Below are 27,336 nucleotides of genomic sequence, written 5' to 3'. Positions count from 1 at the left end.
ATTGTAGGAGTTGCACTGTTGCTGTGTTTGGTGGGCAACACTACTTACCTCCCAGCCATTAGCATTGAATGTTGTGCAGTTGCTTGCCTAAAAATTTAATGAGATAATAGTTCAATTTTCTTAGCATCATTGAATTGAAAATCAGTATATTTTGAGGTGAGGCAGGAAACTGGCCATTTCCAGGTTGGCTTCTATGATTCACCCTCATTGCTGCAGAGAAATTTCCTTGGATACCCAGGAGGGAGTCATTCACTGTGTTGCTGAAGCTGTGCCGGACATTACCAATGTAGAAGCTGTCCATTGTCAGTTTTTCATCCCCATCTGCCCTTGTCCTCCTCCTCTCCCAGAGTGAGGCAAGACAAAAGGAACAACCTTGCAGCATAAATCTGAATTCTCCGAATTCCCCTTGGTTCCTTTTTACTGTCCTTCTGATCCATCCATGTTTCCTCGCACATGCCCTTCTTCACAAGGGTGGAGAAGGATACTGACGAAGGGTCTGGCTCAAATCATCGACTTTTACCCATGGATGCAGCCTGCCACGCTGAGTTCCTCCAGCATTTTGTACATGTTACATAGAACACATTTCGCTAATGGCAAAAAACAAGCGTAAACTCTGCACATACAGCACCAGAGGCCAAGATTGCAGCTGGGTCACTGAAGCTCGTCCATTACACTACTGAGCTGTGTTGTCATTTATTTCCCTAATCTCTGGTTATATTGCAGGTAAACAATGTTGTATGCTTCAGTAAGAACAAGTGAAAAGGTCCTCTAGTCCTGGATGTTTTCAGGACTAGATGGCAAGAATTATAGGAAGAGATTGACCAGGCTAGGTTTTATTCCATGGAACACAGGAGAGAGAGGGCTGATATTATAGAAAGGTTTAAAATTATGAGCGATATAGGTTGGGTGGACTGTAATACTCATTTTTCAGGATATAGAAGTCCAAAACTAGGAAGCATAGATTTAGAACGAGGTGAGAAAAATTTAAAACGGACCAAAGAGGCAACTTTTTCACACCCAGGATTTTGAGTATATTGAAAGAATTGCCAAATGAAATGGTTGAAGCAGATATAATTGTGTCATCTAAGAAACATGTGAAACAAGGAGGAGTGGGGTGTAGAGGGATCTGGGCTGAATGCAGGAAGTTGGGAGGGCATGGACCAGTTAAGCCAAAGGGGCTGTATCCATGTGTATTGCTCTGTGACTACGACCCTGAGACCATCTCTCATTCTTCTGCACTCGAGAGGGTGTACACACAACCTACGTACTCCTTCTTTGCAAAACACACCTCAATTCCAGGAAGCAGTCTGGTGAATCTAAAGTAAATTTATTTTATTATGAGTATATCCTTCCTGAGATAGAGAGACCCAAACTATACACTAGTGCAGACAACAGGGTCCACAATTGTAGGGCACAACCAGGTTGATGCAGAGATGATGTTTCCCCAGGTAGTGGTGGGTCGCTTGTAATAGAGGTCACAGTCTCAAAACAAAGAACAATACCCACAGTACAGGCCATTCGGCCCACAATGTTGTGTCAACCCTTAAACCCATATAACCCTCCACCTTAAATTCCTCCATATACCTGTCTAGTAGTCTCTTAAATGAGGCAGAGATGAGAAGAAATTTTTTCACCTGGAATTGGCTCAGGGACTGAATATATTCAAAACTGTTTTTCAGATAGTAAAATAATTAGGGGAGGTAAGGTAAATGAAACAGTGAGACACTGAGGTCAAAGATCAGCCCTAAATACTAGGTCTAGGTGGTTCATGAATCAGGAATAGGAGATTCAATTAATGGCTGGAACTGGTGGGTTGGGAGAGAGGGACGAGTGATGCAGGAGGAATATATAACCTGGCCCTTAGTTGGAAAAAGTGTTTCATGCATCCTATGTAATTCCTTAATTAATCAGTCATTCCATTAATGTTGACTGCCAGATGGTAAAAGGAAATCTCAGTGGTCTTCTTTCGTCTTTAATTCCTTTGATGCTGTGGAGCTGTTGACCCCATTTAACTAAATAATGATTATGATGACTAATATATTCTGTTAACTAATCTGAATGAAACTAGAATGCTGACCAGCTACTACTTTCATCAAAATGCAATAATTAAAACTTGTATTAAGATAAAGGGGACCACTTGAATACTCGCCAACTCCCCTTCAAACTCCGCTGTACCACTGTTACTTGTAAAAGTTACATGAATTGAACAATTAATTACTCTGAACTTGATTAATTCACTTTGTGAGATCTAGACAGTGGAAGTGAACAGTTCACCCATGACCTCAGTACAAATAATGAATTAATAAGGTCAGCATTTTGAGGGAATTAATTTGAAAAAGATGTACAGGGGAAGACATTTTGATTTTGTACTTAGCTGGACTCAAATTGCCTACTCAATGAGGGACCTGTCGTTGCTACTAATAAATTAATTTTCAAAATCAGTATTTTATTGCAAAATCCCGAGATTATAACACAGTGGAAACAATCTTAATTATCCATGAATTCCAATGGGATTCAATTAAATGTGGAGAAAGATTTGAGAGCCTCTAGAATTGACTCCTAATACTAAAGGATCAATGCTGTATCAAATATTTCAGTTAAATTGTAAATTGGGTAACAATGTGCAGAAGCAGAAAACCTGAAATGCCCATTGTTTTCCCTGGAAATGGTAAAAAAATATACAAGTAAAAGTCAATTATTTGGTGTAAACAGTCAGGTAGTAGGTTATCAAGGAAATGGCCTTGACCAACTCGATTGAATCATTTGTAGTGATTGTGGCACAGTAAGTGCCTATAATTATTGCAACTGGACAGTTGTCAGTGCAATGTGAACTGAAGTGATCAGCAAAATAACATAGGTCAAAGGGCCTGTACTGTGGTGTAATGTTAGTGTAACTTTTAAAGGGACATGGAAAATCAGAAAGTTATGTTATAATGTGGCTTTTAATATTCTGCAAGTCTTTTGAAACACTTGGCAGATAATTCTTGCAGATAAGCGAGGGAAGGTGATGCTGAAATGGCAGATAACGTTAAAGGGCGGGAAGCATTACCCTTGCTTCTAAGTGAGAGACCACTGGTTCCCTATTTTTAAGTTCATAAAAGAATGTACAGTAGTGGTGCTGTGTGGGGCATCTGTGCTACTAAGTACTGGTAGCATGTGGAAACACTTGTGAATTTTGGAAACCTGTGAGTAATTATATGTAGGAGTCCCTTGTAACTGTTGAAACTAGCGATTCTCACCCCTTGGTTGCATGGAAGGTATTGTGCATAATGGGCACATTGTGCAGAAAATGGCACATGTGACACACACTATTTTACAGAGGCATGGAGTCACAGATCGTTACAAGGCAGAAATGGGCCCCTCGGCCCTTCTAGTGTTGCCAAACTGTTATTCTGCCTGCACCTCCATAACCCCTTCCCATCCAATTTCCTTTCCAGACTTCTAACAGTGAAATCACTCTGCATCCATCACTTCTGCGAGGTACCTCATTCTACAATCGCACTACTCTCTGAATGAGGAAACTCCCCATCTGGTTCCTCTTAAATATTTTGTCTTTCATGCTTAACCTATGACCTCTAGTTCTCGTCTTGCCCAGACTCAGTAGGAAAAAAAACCCTGCTTCCATTTACCCTATTTATACCCCTCATAACTTTGAAGACCTCTATCAAATCTCCCCTCATTCTCCTACAGTCCAGGGAAAAATAGTCCTAACCTACTCAACCTTTCCCTTTAACTCAGGTCCTGGCCATATCAGTGTAAATCTTATCTCTATTTTTTCAATTTTATTGGTATGTTTCCTGTAGGTACGTGACCAAAAATGTACACAATACTCCAAATTTGGCCTCACCAAAGTCTTATGCAACTGCAACATTACATCCTAACTCCTATACTCAATACTTTGATTTATAAAGCTCTCTTTACGAACCTATCCACTTGTGATACCTCTTCCAAGGAAATGCGGAACTGTATTACCAGATCCCACTGTTCTACCACACTCCTCAGTGCCCTAACTTTCACTGTGTAAGACCTACCCTGGTTTGTTACAGGAAAGCAGCATTCATCATCAGGGACCCCACCACCCATGTCATGCTGCTGCCGTTGGGAAGAAGATACAGGAGCCTCAGGACTCACACGACCAGGTTCAGAAATAGTTATCACCCCTCAGTCATCAGGCTCTTGAACCAGAGTATTAACTTCACTTGCACAATCTCTGAATTATTCCCACAATCTATGAACTCAGTTTCAAAGACTCCATTTCATGTTCTCCATATTTATTGCTTATTTATTTAGTTCTATAATTATTATTGTTATTGTATTTTTATTTTTTTTCTCACCTCAAGCTGGTTATATCTGAGATATGAGCTAGGTCACTCGCCTTCCCCAAAAGTATCAATATACTTGTTATTGAGAGGAACAGCCACAGGACTACCCTGCACTGGCTACCAATCCTCTTTTCCTCTCCTGGTGGGAATCTAATTACCCATGTCCTGTATCTTAGATGTAACTATCTCCCTGTCTCTTGTCAGTCAATCCTTTCATCTCCCAAATGATCCAAGTGTTTTCTAGCTCCAGTTCCCTAACACAGTCTGTAAGGAGTAGTAGCTGAATCCATTTCTTGCAGGTGAAGTCATCAAGGATACTGGATGCCTCCATCTTCCCTCAGCCTGCAAGGTGAGCACTCCAATGTCCTGACTGTCATTCCCATTGCTCAAACAGTACAACAAGAAAAAACGAAAGAAAGAAACTTACAAGAAACTGATCTTACCCTCCACCTGTCCTTGCTGAAGCCTCAACTCTCCTCTCTAACCCTGGCCCCTTCACACTATGCTGATCAAAACTAACTTTTTTTTAATTGTTCTTTTCCAAATGCCTAATTACTGCTGATCTCAAGCCCCACAGAATGACCCGACAAACCTCCTTGCTTTTTAGATCTGGTGCTTAAACTCCACAAGTAACTGCTCACGCAATCTCAAACCCTGTAAGTAGGATTTTGGTGGGAGCTTATCTGTGTTGTTGGTTCAAGGACGCTCTGAAGCAAAGGCAACAAATGTAAAGAAGAGTAAACACAATGCAATACTCTTTACATTCTTGGTGCCATATAATCAATGTTCACAGTCATGTTAACAGTTTTCCTTTAGTGGACATCTGGGATGTTGCACCCCTCCATTGTCTAAGAAGCTTCCCCACATGACTCAATAGTGGAAGGACTCTAGACTGTGCTCCTTCTCCACAGAGCACTTGCCTTGGCTGCACCGAGCTTCCCTCAGCATGTCCTTCTGCAGCCTGGTTTGTACCAGTTGGCAGCATTTTCTATGGATATCTCGATGTGCTGGGAGAACAAAATGTTTTGGGTGGACAAAAGCGTGTCTTTCAAGTTCATAATTTTCCAGCAGCATTTGGTATCTGTCTTGGTGTGATCCTGTGAGCAGCATATTGATCACAGGGTTACATAGCTGATCAGGGTGAGCCATGACATGCACTCTTGCATTCTTTTCCACACCCACCTAGCAAATTCACTATCTACAAAGAGGTTGGTGATCGTCTTATCCCATGGCAACTGTCCCAAGGGCTGTGTGCATTGGGGGTGATATTCCAATCATGCAAATACAGTAGTAGCTGTCCGTGAAGGCCCCCCTGACAGAGGAGAAGCTTGGAGAAATCAGCACATATCGCCACTGGGCAGCATTTCTTTATGAACCTCTGGTTCTACTGTTACAGGGTAATCAGCTTGTACCTTTGAGTACTGTTGGTTATCTTTACCTCTTCAAGTTTTAGTGGAAACAATGTAGGATTCATTGTTTCATTCCGTCACCCCAGCTCTGACTTCATCACCTGTCCTGTCATTCCTGATAAATTTGCAAATAAGTTTCTGTTGTAATTTGTGCTGCACATGAGACAGATTTAATGTCACATGCAGTGTTGTGAGTGGTCATTTGCTGTGGTTGAGTCTCAAATGATGTACTCTGTCCTCAGGGCAAAGCTAAAGTGAACAAGATGTTGGACATCTGAAACAAAAATAGAAAATGTTGGAAACACTTAGCAAGTTATGTAGATCATTAGACATAAGAGCAGAATTAGTCCATTTGGCCTATCGAGTCTGCCATTCAATCACGGCTGATTCTTTTTTCCCCTCCTCAGCCCTACTCCAGATCCGGCCTTCTCCCCATAACCTTTGATGCTGTGTCTAATCAAGAACCTATCAAGCTTTGCCTTACATCCACCCCATGACCACAAATTCACCACCTTCTGTCTAAGGAAATTTCTCCGCATCTATGTTTTAAATGGAAGGCACCTTATTCTGAGGCCCTCTTGTCCTAGACTCGCCATCATGGAAAACATCCTTTCCACATCTACTCTGTCTGGGCCTTACAGCATTCGAAAAGTTTCAATGAGATCCTCCCTCATCCTTCTAAATTCCAGAAATTACAGACCTAGAGCCATCAAATGTTCCTCGTATGATAACCTTTCATTCCTGGAATCATCCTTGTGAGCCTCCTCTGAACCCTCTAAATTGCCAGTTTCTCTTTTCTGAGATGAGGAGCCCAGAACAGTTCACAATACTTAAGGTAGCATCTGTGGAGAGAGGAATGTAGTTAACGTTTTGGATCTGGGATCAGAATCAGGTTTCATATCACTGACATATGTCATGAATTGTTGTTTTGCAGCAGCAGTATAGTGCAGAATATAATAAAAAGAAAATATAAATTACCATAATAAATATAGCTTCATAACATATAAGTTAAATGAGTAGTGCAAAAAAGGCAGGGAAAACGTAATGAGGTAGTGTTCATGGGTTCATTATCCATTAAGAAATCTGATGACAGAGGGAAAGAAGCTGTTCCTAAAATACTGAGTGTAATACAGACTCCTGTACCACCTCCTTGATGGTAAAAATGACAAGAGGGCATGTCCTAGGTGATGGGCGTCCTTGATGATGAATGCCGCCTTTTTAAGGCATCGCCTTTCAAAGATGTCCTCGATGCTGAGGAGGCCAGTGCCTGTGATGGAACTGCCTGAGTTTTAAACTTTCTGTAGCTTTTCTGATCCTGTGCATTCCCCCACCCCATACCAGATGGTGATTCAACCAGTTAGAATCCTCCTCACCATGGTACATCTGTAGAATTTTGTGATAGTCTTTGGTGACATATCATTTCATCTCAAACCCCTAATGAAATATAGCCATTCTTGTGCCTTCTTTGTAATTACGTCAATATGTTGGAGCCCAGGATAAATCTTCAGAAGTTAACATTCAGGAACTTGAAACTGCTCACCACTTCCTCTGCTGACCCCTCGATGGGGTCTGGTGTGTGTTTCCTTGATTTCCTCTTCCTGTAGTCCACAATCAGTTTCTTGGTCTTACTGATGTTGAGTGTAAGGTTGTTGTTGTGACACTACTGTACCAGCTGATCTGTCTCGCTCCTGTACGCCACTTTGTCACCATCTGAAAGCCTGCCTGCAATAGTTGTGTCACCAGAAAATTTATAGGTGATGTTTGAGCTGTGCCTAGCCACATGGGTGAGCAGTGGGCTGAGTCCACATCCTTGGTATGTGGCAGTGTTGATTGTCAGTGAGGAGGAGATGTTATTTCCAGTCCACACCGACTGGTCTCTCGATGAGCAAGTCAATCAGCCATTTGCAGAGAGAGGTACGGGTTTTGGAATTTGTTGTCGCAATGGGGGAGAGAACAAAATATACTATTTCCTGAAAGAGGGATAGTTACCTGCTGCAGAAAATCCTTGTGGTGGACTCCTTCGTTTGGAATTTTGTTTCAGGGAGGGCAGGCCCAACCATATTGGGGATTGAAAAATGGACAAAGGTGGTTGTGTTTATTGAGCATGCTAATGAATATGGTCAACTCGTCAACTGTTAAAATAGTTAATTATGATATTTGTTAGTATTTGTTTTTTGTTTTCACCCCATGGGACATGAGCTCCACACTGAGTTGAAACGGTTCAAGGTAATGTTAAGTGGGATGCAGGCTCTTTTGAGGCTTCTTCATGGGGCAGAGTTGAGAACTGCAAGCCATTCCCTCAATGCTGATGTCAGACAGAGCAGAAACACCGTCCAGATTCACAAATGACATTAATTGTCACTTGCCTGCACATTGAAGGGCAGTTAGTTCCATCCTTCTTGGCAGTTACCACATCCTGTGAATGAATAAGTGCACAGAAGGAAGCTGCTCGGGTATCTGATACTCAATATCTGCTCAATCCCATTCTCCTGTTGTATACACTTGTCTGTAATCCTTTTCCTGATTGGCCATTGAGTCTGCTTCCACAACCCATTCAGGCAGTGAGCTCCAAACCACTTGCTGTACAAGGAGGTTTTCTTGTCACCATAAATTCATGTCCTCTGATCGATTATGGTCTTGTTCAGCTCCTCTGCTTTTTTTCCAAACAGAATCACTGCACCATTTGATTGAACAACAAAGTTCTGGTACAGTAGAAGATCAGAAAGGTGGTGTTGACAAGTTATCAACTGGGGGAACTCACCACGATGAGCAGAAAAGAATTGTTGACATTTTGGGTCAAAACCCTTCATCAGGACATGGGCTTCCTTTCCCACCACGATACTCACTGATCTGCTGAGTTCCTCTGGCAGATAGGTTGCTGAAAACTGGAGCAATGCCTGGAGTCGTTTGTGTCACCTAGAAGGCGGTGTACCTGACAGTGCTGTCCTCTTTCAGTACTGCACTCTACACCAACCCAGGCTCGTGTCTCTACACTGGGTGTACAGAATATCACAACCATCGTGAAGCATAGACTCCTTTTGAAGAGTTGAGGACAAATCAGTACACAACAGCTCAGAATGCATTTCAAAGCTGGTTTTAAGCAGGAGAGATTTGGCGTTGTTAATGTGGCCATCTTTCTCCCTATATCTCTCTTGGTGTGAGCAGGAGAAAGAGTAAATAACAATAAATGTGGATATAAAGGAAATTACTCAAGAATCACTGAGCAATACTGATTTGCCAGGACAATTATCAAGCCCTTGCCCAAAATGTAGACACAATCGATATGTTCTTTGTGGTTGTCATTAAAACAAAATTAGCTTCTCTGTATTTTCGTCAGCAGCTGAGGAACAGTACTTATTGATTTCAGGCAAATTAACATTAATTGCTCAGCAAAAACAAACAGTTCAATTGCACAGGAAATAAATAAATAAAAGATTGTGCTGGCTGAAAGCTCCATGATTAATTCCTTTGTGTAGATGAAAAGAAATTGGAACAGCCCGCAGCATAATTCCTTGATAGATCATAAAAATCACATTAAAGCTGGAAAGCTGCATGTTTGGAGAGCAGTAAGTGCAAGAATAAACCTTAAGTAGAGGCTGTGAGTGTTCCTTAATGAGAGGGAATCTAGTGAGTGATGTTTGTTATTTCCTATTAAGTGGAACGATATGTATACAAGTGTCTCATTGTGAAGGTGAAGGGTTATCTTGGGATGGCAAATGCTGATAAAGCATCATTTTGAATATCCACTGTGCAATATATACTCCACAAAAGAATGAGCATAGGGCAGACAGGAGCCTGGCCACTGACCCTTTGAGACTTTGTATTATCCATCCCCACAGAGCATCTCCAATCCGTCTTTTTATTCTGGTCTCTTTATTTTTCTGTTTGTCACCTCTGTCCTATTTGCTGATTCTTTTTCTCCCTCTCTGCTGTCCTGTTCCTGACTTCCTCTGATCCTGTGATTTTTCCTGAATGGTTGTCTGGTCTGTCTCCCTGCCCCCACCCTCTACATTTCTCTGCCTAATGCTCTTCTTTCACTCTGTCTCTGTTGAGAGAATCTAAGTGAACTCTTTTACAAAGCAAGACAGTGGTCTGAGTGAAAAGCGGATTAACAGTGTGTGCTTTTTATAATTAAAATTTCATTTCATGCATGCTGTGTGCCTGGCATTACTCCATGCCCCAGTATTGTTTTCCCTTTCTATCTTTTGTTGTGGAGTGAGACAAAGATCGCTGAAATGCCTACTAACGCTGGCTGCTGGGTATGGCATAAGAATGGGGAATGGAATAGACTCATTGTGGTGCTCTGGGAATGATTCAGAATGGCAGGCAGATGTGTGGACAAGCCCAGGCAGTGTTTGTCACAGCCTATGGGAGGTAAGATAAACTGCTTGGCTCAATCTTGCTTCTAAACATGAAGAAATTCATGAGTTTAAGCAGGCTTGATGGTTTTGAGTCTCACCCCTAGTATGTATCTGAAAATGCAGCAACCAGAATTCTCACGTTGTTGCTGACATTCTTGGATCACTTGGTTTCTCAGGGACTTAGACAAACCTCTGGACACTGCCAACTGAATGTAGAGAGAAAAGAAGTACATGGGTTTTTAAATTAAATAGTAATAACAAAGTTTTACTCAATATTAAATGTTGTTGCTGGTTGGTGATGACAATGTTAGTGATTGGAGATGTGAGTTATGTTCATTTCCACAAGAATTCTTGAATTTAACAAACTCTGAAACCAGTGTTCATAATAACAGCTTCCAGTAAAAAGTGTCTTTAATAATTTTGAGAAATCTGGTGAGTTCCAGTTATGTCTTGCAAGCAAAGACTTGACAGTTTGCAGACACAACACACAGTGTTTTCTTTCAGGTATTTACTTACGTGGATGTGGGCTTGCTGGCAAGGCCACCGTTTCTTGCCCATCTCTAACTGTTGGTGAGAAGATGGTGGTGAGCCACCGTCTGAAAGCACCACAGTCATTTGGTGAAGATGCTCCCACAGAACTGTTGGAGAGGAAGATGCAGGATTTATAACTAGTGACGATGAAGGATGTACAATATATTTCTGAATTAGAATAGGGTGCGCAGTACATTCGCTCAAAATAAACCCTGTTGTGCTCACTGCCAGAGGAAAATTTGTCTTCAAATACCAGCATTATATATTTATGGCAGCTTGGATTTAAAACCTTTAAAACTCACTTTAAAACCTCTAGCTCCATCAACGGCAAAGTACTTGAAGGATTGTTAAATGCTCTCAGAAGTATGAGGCTTATATTAAGTATGACCCTTTAATTATTGGATTTAAATACAATTACCGTTTAATTCTAGAGTAACTGTTTAAGTTTTGGTATAATTGACTCATAAAGAACATGTGTACCCCGAATCCCATCAGGCTTTTCATTGGTGACACACTCATGACTATTATCCAAAAAACCTTAAAAGTGAAGTTTTTCATTCTTACCAAATATTTGGTTGAGACGTGTCAGAGTTTCTGCTTCCTTTGCACCCTGTGACCTTGTTACAGTACGGCATCAATGAATATAGAATTGAGACAGGTTTTTATAAACAAATAAAATGTTTATTAAACACTGCTCAATAAAAAAAAACAAAAGTAAACAAACGACTAACTTAACTGAAAGTTAACTGCTATACAGCAACTCGAACAGTTCTTAAAGCGATAAATGCGAACAGTTGTTAAAAGTGATAAATGCAAAAGTCCAAATGATTTATACAATTAGGAGAGGCTTTCCTGAAGTAACGAATTCCTCACTGATGTGACGTTACTGCCGATCCTAGCTGAAGTATGCCTTGCCCGAAGGATTTACAATGAAGGAAATTAAACAGCTTAAAGGCACTGACCTTTCCTTGGCGAATAACCCTGTTCCAGTCCTTTCTGCTCTTTTAGCAGGGATTATCTCGGATGCAAGTTACTAATTCCTTCCGAATGAGGATGTAATAAGGTTGATCCTGTATTACCACTGATGACACCAACTTTTCTCGATCCTTCGGGTTTTCCATACTTCAATAAATTCTTCACTCTCCAACTGGACTGCAAGGGTAGGAACCAAAACTGGCAGTGGTTTTAAAATCTGCCGGCACAACTTACAATAGAAAGTAGAACTCCACTTTAAAACAAAACTGCGTCATAAGATGAACACGCAGCATAACGGAGTCACTGACAGATTAAACCACGAACTGACCTGCATCACAGCAAGGCTTTCTCCTTTTATACCTGTTGAAACAGGCCATCACATGACCTCTCACTGGCGGAAAATTACATCACTCCACCATCCCAAGACCATTACATCATGCCCAGCAGAGACTCAATTACATCATGGTCATGTGACAGTCACAAGATAGCCACATGGTATGTAACAACCTTAATGATTGCTGTTGTGTTGCAGGAAGCAGATATCGTACTGATGCTTCTGCCTGAAATGGACAAAGCTTTTTCTCTCTAGGCATCTGGGCAATGCTGCAAGGGTAGCATCTCCTGGCCATCCCTGACTTCCCTTGAGAAGGTGGCAGTGTGTACACAGGCATAAACTGTTTACTAAGTAAACAATAGGAGAGTACAACTGATACCTTATAAAATCTTCCATCAATACAGACAATTTCTAATGTGGTTGTTCGATGAAATTTCAATGACTATATCTAACCTCAGTTATCCATTTAATGCACAGGATAATTTATGGAGCTCTTTGTACTTTAACTCTTGGGTTGATGTTAATCTAGGCTACATCTGGCCAACTGCTTCAACTTTTGGTGAACCTTGGCTAACAGGCAAGATTCCTAACCAATTCCATCACAAATCCTTCGGCTCCTCCTACTTGCTGAGCTGTGCTGGCAGTCAGTTTGGAAAGGTATTGAGCCCACTGTTCTTCATCCCTCTTTGGTCTCATCTTCCAGGGGACTTCTACACATCTCCATTTCTAGCCACCTTTTCCTCTGCTTTGCCGCCAGACTGGCAAACTGAACCACTCCTCTCTGCATCTCATTTTCTGTTTTCTCTGTTGAATATCCCCATCAAGCTCTGCATCAGATTAAGACCATGCCTTAGGAGTCTGCTATGCCCAAACAACACTGAGTTTTAGAGACACAAAACCAAATACCCACCCACCCACTGCACACTACCTCCCTGACCCCCTCTCCCATTACTCTTTTCTGACCCTTACCTTGCCCCAGCACAACCGCTGCCAAGTCTTCACCATCCTCCTGACATCTCCCTCTCTGATGTTGAAAATCATTCCTCAGTAGCTGCCTTGGCTTTGTTCTCTTGCTCACAAAGAGTATTCAACTCCATTTCCCAATTTCATCCCCCCACCCTGCCTTGGTCTGCCCATCATCCAGTACCCTACCCCCCCCCCCCAAAAGTCTACCAACAATGTAAGGCCTCTCATCTCCACTTCTACTGGCTGTTGCCCTTCTTCACTCTTACTCTTATTGCACAACTTTAACCTGAAACATCGACAGTCCTTCTCCCCAACTCGAGCTGCTGAACTCCTCCAGCAGTCTGTTCATAACAAGTTTATTCACTACAAATTTGGAACTTGTGCATCTGTGTGTAAATCACAGAGTTGTAAACTCTCATGCAGATAAACAAAAGCAATTATATGGAAGAACACTGATAGTTAGCCAGCAAGCCCTTTCTCAAAACAGTAATCCTTAAAAATCTTGCCACATCTCTTCCCACCTTGACAGAAGTGGTCTTGGGGAGAACCTCTCATTAAAAGAGGAACCTGTTTGTGAGTGAGTTTGTCAGTGTTCACTACAGAATATGATGAGGGTAAACCTGAGAAAGTTCCAGCTTTGATCTTGATATTGGTGAACTAATAACCTGTGTTCTTGTTTCTTGTTAACTTGCAGTGGGAAGAGGTAAGCGGCTATGATGAGAATCTCAACACCATTCGTACTTACCAGGTGTGCAATGTCTTTGAGTCCAACCAGAACAATTGGCTGTGGACAACCTTCGTTAACCGGCGTGGGGCTCAACGCATTTATGTGGAGATGAGGTTTACAGTACGAGACTGCAGCAGCATCCCAAATGTCCCAGGCTCTTGTAAAGAAACATTCAATCTGTATTACTATGAGACTGACTCTGGACTAACCATCAAAGGTGCTGCACTGTGGACAGAGATGCCTTATCTTAAGGTAGATACCATCGCCGCAGATGAGAGCTTCTCCCAAGTGGACTTTGGCGGCAGGCTCATGAAAGTGAACACCGAGGTCCGTAGCTTTGGGCCGCTAAGCAAGAATGGATTTTACTTGGCCTTCCAGGATTATGGAGCTTGCATGTCTCTGCTCTCTGTCCGTGTCTTTTTCAAAAAGTGCCCAAGTATCATTCAGAATTATGCCACCTTTGCAGAGACCATGACGGGCACTGAGAGCACTTCGTTGGTCATAGCCAAGGGGACCTGTGTGCAGAATGCTGAGGAGGTCGATGTGCCTATCAAACTGTACTGTAATGGTGATGGAGAATGGATGGTGCCCATTGGCAGCTGCACCTGCAAGGCAGGGTATGAGCCTGAAAAGACCACATCGTGCAGAGGTGAGTGCCATTTCTACACCTCACTCCCTTAGCTCTTGAGGGTGAGAGGAAGTGAAAGTGTGTGATTACTTTTTCTTGCCACTCTTGGGTGTTGTTTAATCAGTGATGCTGCACTATCTGATGGCAAAGAGTGGTTTAGCTCCAGTTTTGTTTTGAAAGGGCTCATCATAAGACCTATCAAATTTAGGATTGTGTAATAACCGTGGTGCTAAGTATGGCAGGGTTATACTGAATGAAATTGCCTCAAGCAGAATAGTCTTCTGAGAGTTACGTCTCTTTACGTTCTGCCTTTGCATGTACAACATATGTAACATATAGTGGATATATTATGTTGTGCACTTATGAAGTGTACATGTTTGGTACACGTACATTGTTACTATACTGTATGAGTTGTATTGCATCATTAACATTCGACCCAATGTCATAATACCATATGGTTTATAATGCACTTTGGATAGCATACTTATGCAAGAGGAGCAGCTATGTGCAAGGAAGAATATTCCCCTGGCTGTGGTATCCGAAACTTGGCCAATAGTCTCAAAATAAGACGTCAATGATTCATAACTGAGATGAGAAGAAGGTATTGAGAAGTGGAGCACTCCACCCAGGAGGGTACAGAGGGTCAGTTGCTGAATACATTCAGGAGGGTGATTGATGTTTTGCTAGATCTAAAGGAAATCTATAGAGATGCTGTTAGTACTGGAAAATAATGATGAAGAAAAGATCTAATTGAATTGTGAAATCAAGAGGGGGCAAATGGCCTGATTCTAGTATTCTTCATTAGAGTGATCCAATCAGTTATTCTCCCCCCATTCTTCCTCCATGTTCTCTAAATTATTCCTCCCCATATGTCTGTATACTGTAATTCCAAGTTGAAAACTCCTATCACCACTTATCTTATATCAACAGGAACAGCCTTTTCATATTTACCCTGTTGAAGTGAGTATGATCTGATGCACAGTTTATTTCTAGAAAGCCTCAGTTTCTCTAGTTGCATATTGCTTTATTGACCATTCTGATTTATTTGTTTCCATTCCCCGATGCATTGTCATTTCACTCATGAATGGATTTTCCCTTTTTACTGTAGATAGCTTCTGCCTCATCTTATTGAAAGCATGCTTACCTAGATCTAAATTTTTATTGCTAAAACACTATTCTTCCTTTCAAACACAATATTAAACTCAATTGTGTAATGACTGCTATTAAATAAATACCATTAGATACACAACTCCCACAGCAAAGTGAAATCATTTCCTAGATCCTAATTCTATTGATAATGTTTTCATTCATACTTATAGGTAGTAATATTACTTCTCATCACAGAAATAAATTCTTTGTAATTATAACTGTCATTTCTTTTCCCCATTGTTTGCTTTCTTCCCTGAAAACCATATAGCCAGGTCTATTTAATTCAAAGTCATGACAACCACCATACCTTACCCAGAAAACTGAATCTCTGTGTGTAATTTATTTTGTAGTTTTATGAAAACTCATTGGGCCACATATCTCATCCTGTACTTCCCAATGTTACATTTTATTCATGTTTGTTTTTTTCTCTGCTATAGTGAATTTACATTTCCCATTTTCACTTTTCCTGGAGTTCCCAAGAGGTCACGCAGTTACTATTACACAGCACTTTTTATCATGTTAAAGCCCTTTGCCTGGAAATCCATCATCAGGTTGTAGTGCAGAATACACTCAATTATAGCAGGGCTAACTTTTACTCTATTTCAGCAACCTATTCCTTTCTGAGATTCTGAATGGGCAGGAATTTCTAGCTGGTTTATCCTCCCCATTAATTTTCCAGAATGCTGACCTTGGCAGGGGAACTTCTTCCTATTCCAGTGTTCCTTGAAGTGGAAGTCCTCTTTCCCAGCCTATTCCTTCAGTTATTGTTCCTTAGGTGTTCAGTTTGGACCACGTTTGTTCAGAAATATATTCCTCAACTTTGACCATCATGACTGCTTTCAACACTCATGATATTCAAAGATGGTGGATATATATATATATATATATATATATATAATCCCTGTTCAGTGCCTGTGTATATATACGTACTCCAAGTTAAATGACTACCACATCAGAATCTGTAAAGAGCTCTTTGGGATTGTGTGGGAAGCTGAAGTGTGTTGGGTTCTGAACACCTGAAATGGTTAATTGTTGTTTAAGAGGGTCGCTAATTGTTTAGAGTAGCTGGTGTTTTTTCTCGAGTGACTTGTATTTTGTAGTGCAGTCTCCTGGTGTTGTTTGCTTAAACTTGTTAGGTTTATTTTGATAGGCTCAGGGATTCCATGTTATTTGTATTATTTAAGCAGATGTCTGATTAGCACTAATCGCGGGATCCTAGTTTTGCGAAAGTTACATTTTGCGGAGCCGCTTGGCCGAGCCACCAGTGTTCTGTTGGAATTCTTATGAATAAACTCTGTTCGCTGTCTCTACATCAGAGTCTGTCTTTTGTCTGCACTTGGGTTCTGACGTTGCCAGCACACATTGAGACAGAAGGACCCCACCAAAAATGTCATCTATTCTCAGGACTATGTTATAACTCTATGTTCCAAACTCTATGTTGAGCTTACGTTCCATATGCCTCAAGAATACAAATCCATGTACCGAGTTTCTCTAGTCTATGTTCAAGGCTGTTTACTGGTCTCAGGGCTTTTTCCAGGTCTAACAGTCCCCAGTTCTCAAAGTTCTCAATATTGTCAAGGTTTTCCAGGACTCCCATGGTCCTCTAGGTCTCTAATGGGCCTCCATGGCCCTCCAGATCTCCTGTGGCCCTCCAGGTCTTCTGTGGCCCTCCATGGTCCTCCAGGTCTCTCATGGTCCTCCAGATCTCCTGTGGCCCTCCAGGTCTTCTGTGGCCCTCCATAGTCCTCCAAGTCTCTCATGGCCCTTCATGACCTCCAGTTCTCTCATGGCCCTCCAGGTCTCCTGTGGCCCTCCATGGTCCTCCAGTTCTCTCATGGCCCTCCAGGTCTCCTGTGGCCCTCCATGGTCCTCCAGTTCTCTCATGGCCCTCCATGGTCTCCTGTGGCCCTCCATGGTCCTCCAGGTCTCTCATGGCCCTCCATGGTCCTCCAGTTCTCTCATGGCCCTCCATGGTCCTCCAGTTCTCTCATGGCCCTCCATGGTCTCCTGTGGCCCTCCATGGTCCTCCAGGTCTCTCATGGCCCTCCATGGTCCTCCAGTTCTCTCATGGCCCTCCATGGTCCTCCAGGTCTCTCATGGCCCTCCAGGTCTCCTGTGGCCCTCCATGGTCCTCCAGTTCTCTCATGGCCCTCCATGGTCTCCTGTGGCCCTCCATGGTCCTCCAGGTCTCTCATGGCCCTCCATGGTCTCCTGTGGCCCTCCATGGTCCTCCAGGTCTCTCATGGCCCTCCATGGTCCTCCAGTTCTCTCATGGCCCTCCATGGTCCTCCAGGTCTCTCATGGCCCTCCAGGTCTCCTGTGGCCCTCCATGGTCCTCCAGTTCTCTCATGGCCCTCCATGGTCTCCTGTGGCCCTCCATGGTCCTCCAGGTCTCTCATGGCCCTCCATGGTCCTCCAGTTCTCTCATGGCCCTCCATGGTCCTCCAGGTCTCTCATGGCCCTCCAGGTCTCCTGTGGCCCTCCATGGTCCTCCAGTTCTCTCATGGCCCTCCAGGTTTCCACAGACTTCAAAGGGTTCTTTCAACATTTCTGTTCTTTTTCAAAGTTTCCAGTTTTTGTTCAAGGCTACCATGGTTTATCCAATGTTTCTAAAGAAGGTTTTTTGCAATGTAGTGCAGTGCAATAAATAAAAATACAATAAATTGCAATAAGAGATCTATATTTAATATTAAATAAGTAATGTAAAAAGAGACCATTAATAGTGCACCAGTGTTCACGGGTTGCTTCAGTGTCCGTTCAAAAATCTGAAGGCGGAGGGGAAAATGCCTAACATGCAAAATGCTGGACGAACTCAGCAGGTCAAGCCGTATCTATGGAAAGAAATAAACTGTTGACATTTTGGGCTGAGACGCTTCATCAGGTCTGATAAAGAAAGGAGAAGAAGAGTTGGAGGAGTGAAGAATGACAACAATACTAGCGATTTGTAAGCATTGCAAAGGAATCGTTTTGCCCCACCATTGTGTATGAGTGTCCTATTTACATTGTTTATACAGAGCAACACAGTACCTTAATATGGCCTGAAGCTCCCCCAAGGACAGCCAATTTATTTGAGATATTTAATACTACATGGCTAAATTAAAGTGACTCAGGCACTGTTGTATGGAGGAAAGAGAGGTCAAAGTCTATAAACTGTCAGGAATGTCTGTGATAACCTTGTCTTGCAGATATATACCAATCAAAGATATGTTCCCTCTTCTGGACTTTATTGAGACAATAATTATAGCCTGCCATTTTGTTGAAACAGAATTAGATTACATTCATCTGTACCTGTGGAAGACTTCGAAACCGCACTATTAACATAGCAGGAAATAGTTCAACTATGTACACTAATATAGTCAAAGAAGGGGGAAGTGTTGCAGATATGTTGAACTAAAATATAACTGCCTGCATTCAGGGGTTTAAATTTGGAGACTAAATTAAACTGAAGTCAAGCCTGAACACAGAATGAGGCAAAGCAATGAATATGTTATTACTCATTTCAACTCGTCTTACACTTGTCAAGTTGCACACAGTTATGCAAGTATTGCTTTTTATGCATTCGCTTGCCAGACAGAAAGTCTTTGTATCTTCAGTTGACTTGACAGTTATCACATACAGTAATTATGCCCTCTGGCTGACAGACTTGCTTTAACAGCATTTTATGAGCCTTTTTGACATGTTTTTTTTCATTAAGCATGCTCAACCTCAGTAAAGTCCTTTTCATAGCTTCCACTTCCCTCTCTCAGTACAAATAGTACTAGTATGTGGTGGGCAGGGAGTCTCTTTAATTCAGCCATGTGGTATTAAATATAGCAAATGAATTGGTTCCTTTGGTGTGTTGAGTCTGGAAAGCAGGGAACGAGGTTTAAAGACTTCCAGGTACATAAAATTCCACCAAATTAAAGTGCCAAAACTTCTTTTTTAAAGGGCAGTTAAGCTTTATTGTTTGGGGGCAGGGAGACAAAAATGGAAGGGTTGGTAAAAATGAATGAATGTAAGGAGGTAGCAGTGAGAGCAGGAGCTGTCCATTTAACATATTGCCATCCCCACCACACTGTCTGATCATGACTGATCTGTGCCTTGGCTCTACTTCTAACCTTTGCTCTATGGTCCTCTTACCTGACCCCTAGCTCATAATAACCTAAAAGCCTCAATTATATGACATTGTAAATTGTTGTTTTAAGATGGGTGGGGGAAACTCCAGAGTGAAAATTTGGTTTGGTGACTGAATGACTGTAGTCTAATTATACATTAATCAGGTTGGAACTGAATGACATCACGTTAACTGTGTGGTGTATGAGAAGACTAGTAAATAGTCATAATTCTCCATATGGATTGTTCAACCAAAACATCTTCTTCCTTTTCTTTTCCAGGCTTCTTAAGAGAAAGCCCTATTCATTATCCTTTATCCATTATTCATGATCCTTTCTATTTTGTGTGTGTTGCTGGGATTTCTAGCATCTGCAGATTTTCTCTTGCTTGAGATTAACCTGCATATTATCTCATCAAAGGTAGTGCTGCACTTCCTCGGTGCTACCACAGAATTTCAGTAGAGATTACATGGTCCAGCCTTTTCTTACGAAGTTTGAGTGTTTGATTATGGAGGTTTTCAACACACCATACAGCAAATGTTGTGTATCAAGCCCTGATTCTATTTATTTCAATCCCAACTCACTAAAAACAATCAATTCCTCTCACAAGCCAGAGGTAACTGCTTCCAAATAAATATAGCTCTTTAAACAGGAATTCATGGTTTGGAATCCCAGCAGTTCATTTTATGTTGCCTTGATTTTGGCTCAATCCGTAGCCACGCTTGAAGTACTATATAATATTCTGGTGCTGTTCACCCACTGTGTATTCATATGAACTGATGTTTGTCAGAGATCTGTAAATACAGTAAATACCTTTCTGTTGAAGTAATAGAAAATGGTAATCATGGGTTCTTAGTGCAGGAAAGTGGAGGCTCAGTAAAGAGGCATGAGCAGAAAGAGTGGTAATACCAAAGCAATTGTGTCTTCTGGCAGTCAATGTGTTAATCAGTTATTGGTTCTGATGGTATCTTTATTCTCTATACATTACTCAACTACAGTAGGAACAGAAGAGTGTGTTTTACCTGTTCAGGTAATTTAAGTAATCATCTGATAGCTGCAACAGAAGAATTCACTGTGGAATAAGTGATACAGTCCAGATATGTGAAAGATAGAGGTTACTTGGTTCCTGAATGATTCTGAAGATGTGTGCCATTGCAGCATGAGGAAAATGTGTATGCTGAAGTCCTGCTGTGCTGTTTATTAGGACAGTAAAGTCCTGATGAAGGTCTCAGCCTGAAACATCGACTGTTTACTCTTTTTTCTGTAGATGCTGCTGAGTTCCTCCTCTGTTTAGTGTGTGTTGATTAGCACTCTGCAATGGGGCATACATTGTGGCCAGTATTGGAAATGCGGTGTGTACTCAAGGACATTTTCAACCTCTCACTTCTGTGCTGTGACCTGTTCTAGAAGGGCAGCAATCATACCAGTGCCCAAGAAGAGCAGAGTGAGCTGTCTCAATGACTGTCGCTCAGTTGCACTCACATTTACCATGATGAAGTGCTTTAGGAGGTTGGTTATGGCTAGAGTTAACTGCCACCTATATATGGACCTGGGCCATTGCAATTTGCTTACCTTTGCAAAAGCTCTACAATCTGACTGGCTCTCCACTCTGTTTTGGAATCTTAGACAACAGCAAAATATACCTCAGGTTTTAACACCATTAGCCTTCAACAGCATCAGCCCCTGGTATTAATCGATTAGCTTAAAAACCTGGGGATTTGTAACTGGATCCCCAACTTCCTCATTGGGAGACCACAGTCAGTTTGGGTAATAATATATCCTCCTCATTGATAATCAACAGCGATGCACCTCAAGGATGCATGCTAGCCCATTGCTCTACTTCTATGCCTGTAGCTAAACACAACTCAAACACCATCTATAAATTTGTTGATGAGACCACTGTTGAATTTTAAAAAATAAAAAGGAGTGAGATGGATCAGCTGGTTGAACAGCGTCACAATATCCTCACACTCAATGTCGGGTTCCAAGGAATTGCTTGTGGACTTCGGGAAGGGGAAGCTGGAAGAACACACATCAGTTTTCATTGAGGGCTTCATGGTGGAAATGGTGAACAGCTTCAAGTATCTGGGTATTAACATTTCAGTGGATCTATCCTGGGCCCAACACTTTGATGCAATCATGTTAACAGTTTGAGGAGATTCGGTACGTCACCGGAGATTGTTGGAAATTTCGTCAGATGTCTGGTGGAGAGCATTCTAACTGGTTGTATGGAGGCTCCTATTCACAAAGATTGAACAAGACTGATGAGGGTTGTGGACTCAGCCAGATCCATCAAGGCACAATTCCCCTCGCCATCAAGAACATCTTCAAGAGCCAGTACCTCAAGAAGGTGGCGTCTTTCTCTAAACGTCCTCCCCAACTGTCTTCCCGTTACCACTATGACGGAGGAAGTACAGTTTAAAGACCCAATCTCAGTGATTTAAGAGCAGCTTCAGCCAACAAATCTTTGAATGGTACATGAACCATTTTGTTACTCATTATCTGCACTATCTATTTATTTTGCAATTCTTGTATCTTTGCACTGTAGTGCTGCTGCAAAACAGCAAATTTTGTGACATGCGGAACAGTGAAAATAAACCTGACTGAAATGCTGAGATATTTTGCTGAACGTCCTTGAGCCTCAGTGGAACCCTGTGCCCATGTTCAGAGTACAAGGGTGCTGCATGGGGGTTGGGGTGCTTGGCTACACAAGCTTCTTATATTATTATTTTCTATTTTCCATCCAGTCTCATTTGAATTTCTACAGCAGGTGGTTTGTAGCACTTGAAATTGGAGAGGAGGGAGGGGAGATTCAATCAATAATTTGAGCTGAGAATGCGAAGCTTTCAGGGAAGTCAATACACATTGTGATTTTGCCCCTCTTTCTGGACGGCGAACAATAATTAACGCGATGTAATTAGAGTGAGCTATGAATGACAAGCAGGAATGGTGTGTGGAGGCAAAGAAAAGGCAAGTGTTAGTTTTTTGAACAGAGTGAAGGCACATCTGAAAAGCTGTCTGACACATTTTCAGCAAAACATTTGAGGCCGAGATGGGGCTCTTCTCAAACAAAACCCACTCAGACACATAAGCAGCTGTCCTGCAGTGAGAGACCTACTTTCAGAATCATTCAGACACGGCCTTTCTTTCAGGGAGATTGTTTTTTAGGGGATGACCCATCTGACCCTCTGCCTCAGTAGTGCTGTCCAAGAAACTTCTTTGTGTTGTAGCTACTCATTCTGCAATCTACATGATAGGACAACAGGAAAAGAAAAAGCCTGGGTCACAAAGTCTGGATCACGGTATGAACCAGGCTACTCTGCCCATCAAACGGCATCAGCAGTATTGCATTTGATTCTGTTTGTCCCTGTTGCAAGATGGATGTCAGAGGTTTGAAAGATGGTTACCAAGATGCTGCTGGGATTAGAAGGCACTAGCTATAAGGAGAGGATGTACAAACTATGGTTCTTTTCTCCAGAGCAGCAGAGACTAAGGAGAGGTCTCCTGTAGATTTATAAAATTATGAGAGGCATAGATAAAGTATAGAAATATGCATAGATAATGCTGATCACTTTTTCCCAGGGCCATAGAGTGCAAACGTTTAATGTGAGAGGGGTACGTTCAAGGGAGATGCGCAGGGTAATTTTTTTTACACAGAGTAGCAGATGCTTGGAATGCACTGCAAAGGGAAGTGGTGTAGGCAAGCACAATAGAGGTGTCTAAGAGTCTCTAGGTAGACAGAAGAATATGCAGAAAACAGAGGAATATGGAATGTGAGCAGGCTGAAGGAATTGGGCATTATTAGTTAAAGTAATTTGGCACATTATGATGGGCTGAGGGGTCTGTCCCTGTGCTGCACTGTTCAATACATCATGTTCTAACACTGTGGCAACACTATCTGTACCATTCCCCTGCAAATTCCTCTGTCACAAATTCAGTTATCATTCAGCTACCATTCAGTTATCTTTTGAAGGCCATGAACAATTCTGTTTCCACCATCCCCTTGCCGAGAGAATTCAGATCATAACCACTGTCCAAGTATTAAGACATTTCTAAACCTTGTTATCTTTTAACCATATAACAATCACAACATGGAAACAGGCCATCTCGGCCCTCCTAGTCCGTGCCGAACTCTTAATCTCACCTAGTCCCACCTACCCGCACTCAGCCCATAACCCTCCACTCCTTTCCTGTCCATATACCTATCCAATTTTACCTTAAATGACACAACTGAACTGGCCTCTACTACTTCTACAGGAAGCTCATTCCACACAGCTATCACTCTCTGAGTAAAGAAATACCCCCTTGTGTTTCCCTTAAACTTTTGCCCCCTAACTCTCAAATCATGTCCTCTCGTTTGAATCTCCCCTACTCTCAATGGAAACAGCCTATTCATGGCAACTCTATCTATCCCTCTCAAAATTTTAAATACCTCGAACAAATCCCCCCTCAACCTTCTACTCTCCAATGAATAGAGACCTAACTTGTTCAACCTTTCTCTGTAACTTAAGTGCTGAAACCCAGGTAACATCCTAGTAAATCGTCTCTGCACTCTCTATAATTTATTGATATCTTTCCTATAATTCAGTGACCAGAACTGTACACAATATTCCAAATTTGGCCTTACCAATGCCTTGTACAATTTTAACATTACATCCCAACTTCTGTACTCAATGCTCTGATTTATAAAGGCCAGCATTCCAAAAGCCTTCTTCACCACCCTATCTACATGAGACTCCACCTTCAGGGAACTATGCACTGTTATTCCTAGATCTCTCTGTTCCACTGCATTCCTCAATGCCCTACCATTTACCCTGTATGTTCTATTTGGATTATTCCTGCCAAAATGTAGAACCTCACACTTCTCAACATTAAACTCCATCTGCCAATGTTCAGCCCATTCTTCTAACCAGCATAAATCTCCCTGCAAGCTTTGAAAACCCACCTCATTATCCACAACACCTCCTACCTTAGTATCATCGGCATACTTACTAATCCAATTTACCACCCCATCATCCAGATCATTTATGTATATTACAAACAACACTGGGCCCAAAACAGATCCCTGAGGCACCCCGCTAGTCACCGGCCTCCATCCCAATAAACAATTATCCACCACTACTCTCGGGCATCTCCCATCTAGCCACTGTTGAATCCATTTTATTACTCCAGCATTAATACCTAACGACTGAACCTTCTTAACTAACCTTCCATGTGGAACTTTGTCAAAGGCCTTGCTGAAGTCCATATAGACTACATCCACTGCCTTACCCTTGTCAACATTCCTCGTAACTTCTTCAAAAAATTCAATAAGGTTTGTCAAACATGACCTTCCACGCACAAATCCATGCTGGCTACTCCTAATCAGATCCTGTCTATCCAGATAATTATTAATACTATCTCTAAGAATACTTTCCATTAATTTACCCACCACTGATGTCAAACTGACAGGTCTATAATTGCTAGGCTTACTTCTAGAACCCTTTTTAAACAATGGAACCACATGAGCAATACGCCAATCCTCAGGCACAATCCCCGTTTCTAATGACATCTGAAGGATCTCCATCAGAGCTCCTGCTATTTCTACACAAACTTCCCTCAAGGTCCTGGGGAATATCCTGTCAGGACCCGGAGATTTATCCACTTTTAAATTTCTTAAAAGCGCCAGTACTTCCACCTCTTTAATTGTCATAGGTTCCATAACTTCCTTACTTGTTTCCCACACCTTACACAATTCAATATGCTTCTCCTTAGTGAATACCGAAGAGAAGAAATCGTTCAAAATCTCTCCCATCTCCCTCGGCTGCACACATAGCTGACCATCCTGATTCTCTAAGGGACCAATTTTATCCCTCACTATCCTCTTGCTTTTAATATAACTGTAGAAACCTTTCAGATTTACTTTCATCTTATTTTTGCTCAGGTTTATAACCTGTATGCTCAGTCCTTGAACCATCTGTGATTGGAATGCTTTTCTTCTGTTTATGCTGCCTGAACCAATCACTATCTCTTCTCAGATCTACTCTTAAATTTATTTGCTATGTTTTAAGCTCACAGCTGAAATGCTGTTTCCTTCATCCACTCCAGTAATTCTCTTCCTGTCCTTTCTTGCTGTAGACGATGTTCAGGAGGACTGGCTAGAAGTTAATGTTGTTCTGTTGTTCAAGAAGGGAACCAGGGATAATAGACAATAGACAGTAGGTGCAGGAGTAGACCATTCGGCCCTTCTAGCCAGCACCGCTATTCACTGTGATCATGGCTGATCATACACAATCAGTACCCCGTTCCTGCCCTCTCCCCATATCCCTTGACCCCGCTATCTATAAGAGCTCTATTTAACTCTCTCTTGAATGCATCCAGAGACTTGGCCTCCACTGCCTTCTGGGGCAGAGCATTTCACATATCCACCACTCTCTGCAGAAGGACCTCTTTACTCTTATACTCAATTCCTCTTGTTATAAAGGCCAGCATGCCATTAGCTTTCTTCACTGCCTGCTGTCCCTGCATGCTTGCTTTCATTGAGTGATGTACAAGAACACCTAGATCTCGTTGTACTTCCCCTTTTCCTAACTTGACTCCATTTAGATAGTAATCTACCTTCCTGTTCTTGCCACCAAAGTGGATAACCTCACATTTATCCACATTAAACTGCATCTGCCATACATTTGCCCACTCACCCAACCTGTCCAAGTCACCCTGCATTCTCATAACATCCTCCTGACATTTCACACTGCCACCCAGCTTTGTGTCATCAGCAAATTTGCTAATGTTACCTTTAATCCCTTCATCTAAATCATTAATGTATATTGTAAACAGCTGCGGTCCCGGCACCGAACCTTGCAGTACCCCATTGGTCACAGCCTGCCATTCCGAAAGGGACCCGCTAATCGCTACTCTTTGTTTCCTGTCAGCCAGCCAATTTTCAATTTTCTATAATAATCCTGGAAACTGAAGATGAGTGGGTCTCACATTAGTAGTAGGGAAGTTACTGAAGAGATTCTTAGGGATAGGATTTATGAGCACCAGGACACCCATGGCCTAATTAGGGAAAGTAAGCATGGCTTTGTATGGGGCATGTCATGTCTTACTAACTTGATTGAGTTTTTTGACAAGGTGATGAGAAAAACTGATGGAGACAGAGCAGTGGGTGTTGTGTACATGGATTTTAGTAAGGTGTTTGACAAGGTCTCTCATGGGAGGCTCATCCACAAGATTAAGATGCATGGGATCCATGGTGAATTAGCTGTTTGAATTCAGAACTGGATGGCACGTAGAAGACAGGGAAGTGGTTAAAGGGACTTATTTGAGCTGGAGGTCTGTAATTAGTGGAGTTCCACTGGGATCTGTGCTGGAACCTCTGCTGTTTGTGATGTATATAACTGACCTGGATGAAAATTTAGATGGGTGGGTTAGTAAGCTTACAAAGATTGGTAGTGTTGTGGATCATGCAGAGACTGCCAGAGAATGCAGTGTGATACAGATCAGTTGCAGATATAGGCAGGAAAATGGCTAATGGCCAAATGTGAAGTGTTGCATCTTGGTAGGTCAAAAGTAAGGAGACAGTACACCATTAAGACAAGATCTTCAACAGTGTTAATGAACAGAGAGATTTTGGGATCTAGGTTCAAAGCTTCCTGAAAGTGGCTGGAGGAACTCCATTTTGTGTTTGTTATTCAGATTTCCAGCATCTGTAGATTTTCTCTTGTTTGACACCTGTTGATAGGGTAGTTAAGAAGGCTTATAGCTTGCTTGCTTTTGTTAGTGGTTCCATTCAGTTCAAAAATCAGGAAGTTATGTTGCAGCTTTATAAAAGTCTAGTTAGGCCACATCTGGAGGATTGCAT

At 41.9% G+C, this 27,336-nt stretch overlaps 1 protein-coding gene across 3 annotated transcripts in view; it reads left to right on the top strand.

Moving 5' to 3' along the window:
- Positions 1-27,336, top strand: part of LOC132381635 (ephrin type-B receptor 1) — a 653,754-nt gene that overhangs the window by 221,295 nt on the left and 405,123 nt on the right. For all 3 annotated transcript variants that reach the window (XM_059951218.1, XM_059951207.1, XM_059951227.1), the window contains exon 3: positions 13,593-14,274. In XM_059951218.1, the coding sequence (XP_059807201.1) occupies positions 13,593-14,274 (682 nt within the window). The remainder of the gene's footprint in view (positions 1-13,592; positions 14,275-27,336) is intronic.

The sequence above is a fragment of the Hypanus sabinus genome, chromosome 2 (genome assembly GCF_030144855.1).
Source record: "Hypanus sabinus isolate sHypSab1 chromosome 2, sHypSab1.hap1, whole genome shotgun sequence".
Taxonomy (NCBI): domain Eukaryota; kingdom Metazoa; phylum Chordata; class Chondrichthyes; order Myliobatiformes; family Dasyatidae; genus Hypanus; species Hypanus sabinus.
Note: the sequence above shows the minus strand (reverse complement) of the source record. Positions and strands in the feature narration are given on the sequence as shown.